General features: G+C 41.8%; 1 protein-coding gene across 2 annotated transcripts in view; it reads right to left on the bottom strand.

The window, feature by feature from the left end:
* Nucleotides 1-613: 613 nt before the first annotated feature.
* HHLA2 (HHLA2 member of B7 family) overlaps nucleotides 614-10,058 on the bottom strand; it is a 29,342-nt gene continuing 19,897 nt past the window's right edge. For both annotated transcript variants that reach the window (XM_075264951.1, XM_075264952.1), the window contains exon 8: nucleotides 614-1,023. In XM_075264951.1, the coding sequence (XP_075121052.1) occupies nucleotides 800-1,023 (224 nt within the window). In that variant the 3' untranslated portion in view covers nucleotides 614-799. The remainder of the gene's footprint in view (nucleotides 1,024-10,058) is intronic.

The following is a 10,058-nucleotide window of genomic DNA, read 5'->3' as shown; positions in this document are numbered from 1 at the left end:
TTTAATGCACTAAAACTTGTGTGTTGGTCAAAATGTTACATGAAGGTGGCTGTGGCTATTGATAACCCTTTGAGACATATGTAATCTTCAAGTTGTCTACTTTCAAGAAATATATAGGGTTTTGGAGTGCACTTTTCACGGTGTGTAATCCCTTCATTTATGCAATGATACTTTTTAACATTTCCAGCTTCAAAGAAGTTCCTTTTTGTTCCTTCCAGTTCTGGTGATTTTCTGAAGACACGTGCATGCAAGTTTAGGCCTTAGTGATAGGAATAAACACTGCACATTTTGAACTCTTATTTTTAGGAGGTGTTGTTTGGTTTTCACTTTTAGCAACTAATGTATTCCCTTTTTTATTTTTTTTAATAAAACATTACACTTTAAATCATAATTGCATGAAGTCTGTATACAGTACTAAGTGGCATTTTGACAATGTTGCAGTGTGCACTTTCAGAAAATATATAGGTACGGTGGAGGGGGGGGTAGTAACATTTTTTACTGTTGCAATTTAGGTTTTATTTGTTAATCTGAAAACTGTGAAAATTGGATTCCAGGGGGCGCTACCCCTGGCAGTAAACGGGTTAATAAATAAAAAAGAAATGGTGACAAGTAGTTGAGCTTGTTTGTGATACCTTTTCTGATTCTACTGTATTGTTGAGGTTGTTTGAAATAAATCATGTGGTTATGCTAGGTTCACACTAGTGCCTGGATGTCCATTGTCTTTTATGCAAACAGTGAATGGATCCCATTGTATCTGTTATTTGTAACTGAAACCAATAAACGTGCAGGACTTTTTCATCTAGAAATTTTCAACAGACGCTGCAACATAGTCTCTGGGTGCTGAGATGGTTTGTGATGACTCCGCTGGTTCCGTTGTTGAGGTGGTTTGTCGTAAGCTCTGTAGTTCCATTGTTGATATAGGTTGTGATTCCTTCTTTGATTTCCAAGTTGAGCACAGAATACCACATATGAATAGCACGTCCAGCAGAATGATTAATAACATCAATCTGTTCCGATGGGTCGCTGTAGATAATTGTAAATGTTTAGAAAAATGGTTTATATATTAAAGTATCACTATATATATATATACACACACACGTATGTATATATACACATACATACACACACGTACAGTGAAGTAAATAATTATTTGATCCCTTGCAGATTTTGTAAGTTTGCCCACTGACAAAGACATGAACAGTCTATAATTTTAAGGGTAGGTTCATTTTAACAGTGAGAGATCATGAAAAATAAAATCCCAAAAACTCACATTGTATAAATTTTATAAATCTATTTGCATTTTGCATAGAGAAATAAGTATTTGATCCCTCTGGCAAACAAGACTTAATACTTGGTGGCAAAACTCTTGTTGGCAAGCACAGCAGTCAGACATTTTTTGTAGTCGATGATGAGGTTTCCTCACATGTCAAGAGGAATTTTGGTCCACTCCTCTTTGCAAATCATTTCTAAATCATTAAGATTTTGAGATTGTCGCTTGGCAACTTGGAGCTTCAGCTCCCTCCATAAGTTTTCTATGGGATTAAGGTCTGAAGAGTGGCTAGGCATCTTAATGTGCTTCTTTTTGAGCCACTCCCATTAACTTCAATGGTTTCCGTTTATCGTGCGGGACACATTGAAATCAATGCGATAAAAAGCCTCCCATTTTGGGATTGCCCTCGCCTCGATCTTTTTTGGGAGGAGATACGGCTAATGACAGAAAGTCTTTTCATCCAGGGTGTCCCGCTGGAACCAATGGTCTATTTGCTCAAACTCCCTCCTAAACAATTGGGTAAAAAGACCTCCAGACTGTTTTTGTACCTGTGTACGGCGGCTAAAACACTTATCGCCCGTCATTGGAAGGATGTTCTTCCATCTACTAGGTCTAAACTGATTGGGCGCTTCAAGGATGTGCGCACCCTTGAATACATGACGGCTACACTGAACCACACGGTAGAGAATATTAATTCCATTTGGTCATCCTGGGATGCTTACTGTATCATTCATGGGTTTTGATTTACTGCTTACCTGTTCATCCTGTATCCCTCCCCCCCTTTATCCTACTTCCTCCCCCTTCTCCCCATGTCTTTTGTCTGTTTTTCTTTGTTGGTTTGCGTCTCATGATGTTAATTTTTCTGTACGGTCCTAGTGGCCGTAGTTGATTACTGGTTCTATTTCTGTTTTATATACGTTTTATTTTCTTTCTGTGAACCTTTTTGAAAAACTTAATAAAAATTAGTTAAAAAAAAAAAAAAGCCTCCCATTAATTTCAATGTGTCCCGCATGTTAAATGAAGTCAATGGGAGTCTTTTTTTATCAGCGCTGATTCTTCCACGAGTTATCATGGCAGAATCAGCGCCACTTTACTCCATGTGAATTCCCCCTTAGGATGATCTCTCACCTTCCTCATGATTAAGGATACCCCACGAGGTGAGATTTTGAATGGAGCCCCATATTGATGTCGATTGACAGTCTTTTGTATTTCTTCCATTTTCTTACTATTGCACCAATAGTTTTCCCCCTTCTCACTCAGCATCTTACTTTTATGGTTTTTTAGCCCATTCCAGCCTTGTGCAGGTCTATGATCTTGTCCCTAACACCCTTCAGAAAGCTGTTTGGTCTTGCCCATGTTACAGAGGTTAGAGTCTGTGGCCAGGAATCTTTCATACAGGTGACAATATAAGACAGCTGTCTTTAATGTAGGTAAGGAGTTGAATAGGACAGTCTAACTGGTCTGTAGGAGCCAGAACACAATGATTGGTAGGGGATCAAATACTTATTTCTCTATGCAAAATGCAAATAAATTCATACAATGTGATTTTCTGGATTTTATTTTTGATATACTCTTACTCTTAAAAATTAACCTACCCTTAAAATTATAGTCTATTGATGTCTTTGTCATTGGGAAACTTACAAAATGAGCAAGGAAGGAAGAGGGAGAGACAGATTGTTATTAAGTTTACTGTAATTATTTTAATACCTTTTGAAATATAACCCTTTGTTCTGGATGTTGTGCCTCATTAATTCTCTAAAAAAGATCCATCTCGCTGGTAACATTTATACATTTTTTTTAGTTCTTATTGTCTTGTAATTTTTTTTTACCCCAATTTCAATATAATGTTAATATGCATCACAGTAGTATTTAAGGTTGGGCTGATTGATTAATCATAAACGAAAAGTGTGAGCCTATACAAACAATACATTTATTTAAAGGTACACAACCTAACAAAATAAAAAGCCAGAAAACCGTCTGGGTGTGCGCTATAAAACTTTAGGAAAACTAGTATGTGTTCCAACGTATCATGAAGGGGTGACCAATCGCCCAAGAGCGTTGGTTACAATACCCTCCTCCTTATACAACATTAAAAATGGCCTAAGCAGCGATCTGGTATAATAAGTCTAAACCGATAATGGGCACTGTATATGACCCTAATTCTGAAGGAGATTATAATTATATATATATATATATGTGTGTGTATATATATATTATATATATATACACACACACACACACACACACACACGTTTTACCAAAACGCAGGGCAGAAGAATGAGCATTGAGCATACTAAAGTCACACACAAATAGAGTAGGAGTCAATTCTCTTGTATGTGCTGTGGATCAGCCTGATGGCTCAGAATGGTATGAGGCATAAAGTACCAGCAGCAGGACTATTAATATTGTATCCTCACATCTATTTAAATAGGACACATGAAATATATATATATATATATATATATATATATATTATATATATAAAAAAAAAAAAAAACTTTGCAAGGTCTTCAGTAGGTGATACCTTCTTTAATGGCTAACTCATAATGATGACAGAATATGACGTTTCAAAGCTTCCTCTGATATAACTAAAAACACCTTCTAGAGGCTGCATATTTATAACTGGACACAGGGGTAGGGTTACAGGAGGAAGGGGGGGGGGGGAAGAGGCTTATTACTATCTTAATAATATTATAAAGGTGAAAGTATGTGTGTTTGGATGTTTGTGTGTTTGGATGTTTGTTCCTCAATCACGCCTAAAGAGGCAAACAAATTTACCTGAAATTTAACACATACATACCTTGGGTCCCAGATTGAACGATAGGCTACTTCGTATCCCCGTACTCCACCGGAATTCACGTCCGCCGACGGTGATTCTCAATTCAGCGTTCGCTCAAGGACCTGAGAGATGTCATCCCAGACACTTCAGCTGCAGGACCTGAGATGACGTCATCCCAGGCCCTTCATCCGCTCACCCCATTGGCTGACGCTGCTCTGTGTAGGCGGAGCTATCGGGCGCACAGCAAACAAACCAACATGGCGTCGCTGTGCGCTCCGTAACGGCTGTGCACCAGGGAGACATGCAGGGCTCGCCGCCAGATCACCCTATGCTGCCGCGGACAGGGACAGGCTCGCCTACGCCGATGTCAAGAAAGCCTGCTGTCCCGCACCGCCTGCGGCCTACAGAGTCTGCAGGTCAGTCGGGTATCTAGCGCTCAGCCACACTATGTCTGCGTTCACACACCATCATTCCACACCAGGGCACTACATGTCATGCCAGTGGAGTTAGGCTATTTTAGGGAGGGGGGCCTGCTAAACGGGGGGGAGGGGGTTGGGGGTACAAGGAGTGCCTCACAGGTGCGGGGTCATAGGAGGGGGGGACTGCATGAAAAAGGGGGGGCAAGGTTAATCTGGGGTGCCGCAGAACAGGGGGGGGGGTGTTGGGGGTACAAGGAGTGCCTCACAGGTGCGAGACCATGGGGGGGGACTGCATGAAAAAGGGGGGGGCAAGGTTAATCTGGGGTGCCGCGGAAGAGAGAGGGTTGGAGGGGGGGGCCTGGAAAAACAAAGGGAGGAGGGGGGGTTACAAAAGGGACACCATGGGGGAGCCACAGCCTGCGCTGAAGGTGGGTCGCGCAAACCAGGAACCCTGCCGCGGAGGAAGTCGCGGGTACTAGGGGGGGAGAGGGCACGTTCCTGGAGGGCAAAGTGGCACGGGGTAGGTGGAAGGAGTAACCACAAGGGGAAGCGGGTATAGAGAAAGGGGGGTGGCGGCTGCCAGGAAGGAGAGGAGGTAAACACTTCCAGCGGGTCGCACGGGGTCGGTAACACGGGGACAGGCGGCATGAGGAAGGGGGAAAAAGGGGGCCCAGAGTAGGTAACACGGAAGAAGGGGGCATGGTGTTAGGGGGGGAAGGGGGCCTGTTCCTGGGGAACAAAGGGGCACGGGGTAGCTGGAAGAAGTAACCCCAAGGGGAAGCGGGTAGGGAGAAAGGGGGGTTGCGGGCGCCAGGAAGGAGAGAAGGTAAACAGTTCCAGCGGGCCGCAAGGTTGGCCCCGAGGGTCCATGGACTCTCAGGTGTAGGAAGCGCCCGCTGCGGACACAAGACAAAGGAACAAGCCTGCGCTCCGCTCCAGGTGCGTCCCGCAGGGGGTCAGGGTTCCGCGGACGAAGTCGCGGGTAAAGGCTAGTATACTTATAAAAACAATCAATCAATTGCCAGATCCCAGGTTATCTTAATGGCTGTCTTAATGATTTGTATAAAAAGACATAAACCCACGTGAGATGTTCATTCCATTGTCCAGCGTCTGGAATAGGGTCATGGCCTTGTACTCATAAATCAGTTGCTGTTTCCTTGATTTAAAGTTCCTTTTTAAGATCAAGATTTTCATGTCATTGATGATGTTATGCTCTTCCTGGCAGAAATGATTTGGCACGGGAAGATCAGTTCTCTGTTGTTTGATTGTATGGCGATGTGAATTAATTCTCATTCTGAGTTTCTGACCGGTCTCTCCAACATACAGATTTTCAGTGGAACATTTGGTGCAAATGATCAAATACACTACATTAGGTGTGTTACAGGTGAACACACCTGGGATTTTATATTCTATATTCTAACAGGGAATATAAAATCCCAGGTTCTAAAGTAGAACTTGCCCCATTCTGTCATTTGCTTCGGGGAAGAACAGGAAAAGCTTAGCTACGGAAATTCAGTAACAGCATGAATATAGGACCTTCAGCATAGCTGGTCTTAAAGGGTTTGTGCAGAACTCTTCTTTTCAGGAAGTGACATGTCTGTTGGTCACATGGCCATAGCTCGGACCCATTCATTTCAGTAGCACTGAACTTTGCCATGTGACCAATGGATGTGATGTCACCTCCTGATGATATAAAAAAAAAAAAAAAAAAAAAAGCAGCCATGTTTTCTAGTCCTGCACAACCCCTTTAAGTGTAAACTATACAGTAGTAGGTTGCAGACATACATAAATATGCAGTTGTGCTCATAACTTAACACACACCCCAGGCAAATTTTGTAAGATTTTTACTTTTTTCTTAAAAAATATAAATGAGCCTGCAAAACATCCATTGACGTCTTTTGTCATTGTAGTTTTCATCATAGAATTGTGTTTACTCTATAGACACACATCAGTGTTTTAGGGAGAGTTTTGCATCAGTGTTTGTAAGCCAGACCAAGAGCAAGTCCAAAAACACAGGCCCTTGGGCCTCTGATCATTATTCTTGGGGGTTTGAAGAGACCCCCCCCCCCCCCAAGTATAACAATAGCAGTTACAGTTCAAAAGTATTTGGTCCAAACAAAACCACCAGGCGAACCTTGATAGATGAATCTTGTGGGGATTGTGATGTCTTATTGGAGATTTATGGTTACTATTTTACATACACCTTACCTTATAGTAATGGACCTTTCTTACGCCTGCGCGATGTGCTGTTGTTTTACTAATTCTCGGCTTCCGTTGTTATCGCGATATTACATTGTATATGCAGTGACGATCTCCTATGGCGGCCATCTTGGTGGTCCCCTTGGCGGTGGCCATCTTTGAGGGGGCACGCTGTATATATGTGGTTATGATGGTTTATCTACGGTGGCGCATGCGCGATACACTTATGGTCCGCCATTTTTCTAAGCCTTTCACCTGAATAGCCACGCCAAGACCAGGAAGGTCTTGGCGTGGCTATACACTTTTTTATTAAACACAGATGGTTTTTAACAGGTGTCCTCTATTATCGACTCTTTAAATACTCACCATTTTGAGACCACCATTGTCCCTTGACGAAGCTCGGAGCGAAACGAGCGTCGGGCGTGAGCTGGTCTTTTAGTGTGGTATAGGTAACTTATTTACAGGGGGTTCCATTTATACCTTCATATTTGTATGAATAGTATTTTTCACTTTATGGGCATCTTTCTTACATAGACTCCATTTGAATCTTTATTGTTTGTATATGAGTGATATATTGCAGTGTTGTGATGAATTATCACTTTTCTCACACATACACAGGCTCTTTCTTCACTCTGTTTATATATTTATGTTATATACATGTGGGGTGTATATGTGTTTGTTCACGTATATTTGGTATTCCAACCTATTTATTGTAATTCTATATACCACTGGATCACCGGCTCATTTTTTGTGGGTACTTCCATTCCTCCAATGTTTGTTATTCATGTTGTGTTTTTTTTGTGTATTTTATGATAATAAAATTTACTATTTTTGTTAATCTTTAGTGGTCAGGTTTTTGTTTAGGTACACTACATTAGGTGTGTTACAGGTGAACACACCTGGGATTTTATATTCTATATTCTAACAGGGAATATAAAATCCCAGATACATTCACCTGTAACACACCTAATGTGGTGTATTTGATCATTTGCACCAAATGTTCCACTGAAAATCTGTATGTTGGAGAGACCGGTCAGAAACTCAGAATGAGAATTAATTCACATCGCCATACAATCAAACAACAGAGAACTGATCTTCCCGTGCCAAATCATTTCTGCCAGGAAGAGCATAACATCATCAATGACATGAAAATCTTGATCTTAAAAGGGAACTTTAAATCAAGGAAACAGCGACTGATTTATGAGTACAAGGCCATGACCCTATTCCAGACGCTGGACAATGGAATGAACATCTCACGTGGGTTTATGTCTTTTTATACAAATCATTAAGAGCCATTAAGATAAGAACCTGGGATCTGGCAATTGATTGTTTGTTGTTATAAGTATATAGTAATAAGCCTCTTCCCCCCTTCCTCCTGTAATCCTACCCCTGTGTCCAGTTATAAATATGCAGCCTCTAGAAGGTGTTTTTAGTTATATCTGAAGAAGGAGCTCAGAGGAAGCTTTGAAACGTCATATTCTGTCATCATTATGAGTTAGCCATTAAAGAAGGTATCACCTACTGAAGACTTGCAAAGTTTTTTTTTTTTGTTTTCTTTTTTGTTTTTTTATATTTCATAACCACTGGCTAACACGGTACCAAAACAAACATTTTCCTTAGGACACATGAGAAATAGCAATGTAAATGTGAAGCTAGTTAATAATAGCCAAGAGAGATTGCTGCAGACGAGGTTACTAGGTGTCTACAATTTTCTCTGATGTTAGATGTTATTATTCCTTTTAATAGGTTTCACTGCAGGGGGATTAGACTTATCCACCAGTGGAATAATATATGGATAAAACTTCACTTTTATTTGTTAGACCATAAAAATTGGCACACCAAAAAATGAAAAAAATCGTGCACAATCCACCATATAAAATCAGACAAATATCTCTCGGGGGGAGGGATAGCTACTGCATCTGTAAAGCCCTGCAGTTAATTCCTCTCTACCTCCCTAGTAACAAACATACGATGTGCACCTAAGACTCCACAGGTTTAAAGTCAGAGCAAGACACACATGCGTGAGCTCAGTGAAATATTCCCCCACCCCTCCGAGGATACTGACCTAATGTCACACCAACGGAGAGGGGAGGTACCACTGGCTGTGTCTAAACTCAGGCTACCTGTGTGTGGGTGCTACACCATTAAATTGCTGCGACCCTACGCGTTTCCTCTCTGTAAAGGAGATTCATCAGGGGTCTACTCCTTGGCTCTATAAATCAGAGCTCAAGGCAAAAACATTAAAGTCTGCGGTAGATGGTCTGACCGCTAGCAGGACCGCCGCACATTGATCAGCGGCCTGATTTATAGAGCCAAGGAGTAGACCCCTGATGAATCTCCTTTACAGAGAGGAAACGCGTAGGGTCGCAGCAAGTTAATGGTGTAGCACCCACACACAGGTAGCCTGAGTTTAGACACAGCCAGTGGTACCTCACCTCTCCGTTGGTGTGACATTAGGTCAGTATCCTCGGAGGGGTGGGGGAATATTTCACTGAGCTCACGCATGTGTGTGTTGCTCTGACTTTAAACCTGTGGAGTCTTAGGTGCACATCGTATGTTTGTTACTAGGGAGGTAGAGAGGAATTAACTGCAGGGCTTTACAGATGCAGTAGATATCCCTCCCCCCGAGAGATATTTGTCTGATTTTATATGGTGGATTGTGCACGATTTTTTTCATTTTTTGGTGTGTCAATTTTTATCGTCTAACAAATAAAAGTGATGTTTTATCCATATATTATTCCACTGGTGGATAAGTCTAATCCCCCTGCAGTACTAGGTGTCTACACTCCATTTAAACAACGGTCCCACCCTATCTCCCAGCCTCACAATTAACTGTACCACGTTGCCTAGGGCTCCAATCCTAACTCTATTGCCAAACTTACTACGGGTCAAAGAACTATACCCTGCATAGATAGATTTTCTGGGGGATAGGGTGGGACCGTTGTTTAGATGGAGTGTAGACACTTCGTAGCATGTGTATGTGTTTTACATTATTTAAGTGTGTGTTCTGGATAAAGGGGATGATTTGAATTTTTATATATTTTTTTAAATTTTTTTTTTTTAAATGTATGCATTTGTTAGATCCCCAGGGGATCTGATCACTAATGCAATGCATTACAATGCTAATGCATTGCAAAAACCCGGCTCATCTATTGCAGGTTACATAGAGTAGCCTGTAATAGAATCCATTGAAGGACAGGCCTGGGAGCCTTCACATGACAACAGGGTCCCGGGAAAATGGCGCCTCGGGCAGCTTTGAACGAGGAGCCAGAGGGGTTAATGCCCATGATTGGTGCGGGCTCCGACCGTGGACATTAGTGCTGGTTGTCTACTATATAAAACAGTAGACACCCGGTGTCTATGGCGGCTGCCATGTTTAAACACCTGGTAT

This window comes from Leptodactylus fuscus, chromosome 2 (genome assembly GCF_031893055.1).
Source record: "Leptodactylus fuscus isolate aLepFus1 chromosome 2, aLepFus1.hap2, whole genome shotgun sequence".
NCBI classification, from domain to species: domain Eukaryota; kingdom Metazoa; phylum Chordata; class Amphibia; order Anura; family Leptodactylidae; genus Leptodactylus; species Leptodactylus fuscus.
This window is presented reverse-complemented; position numbering and strand designations above follow the sequence as displayed.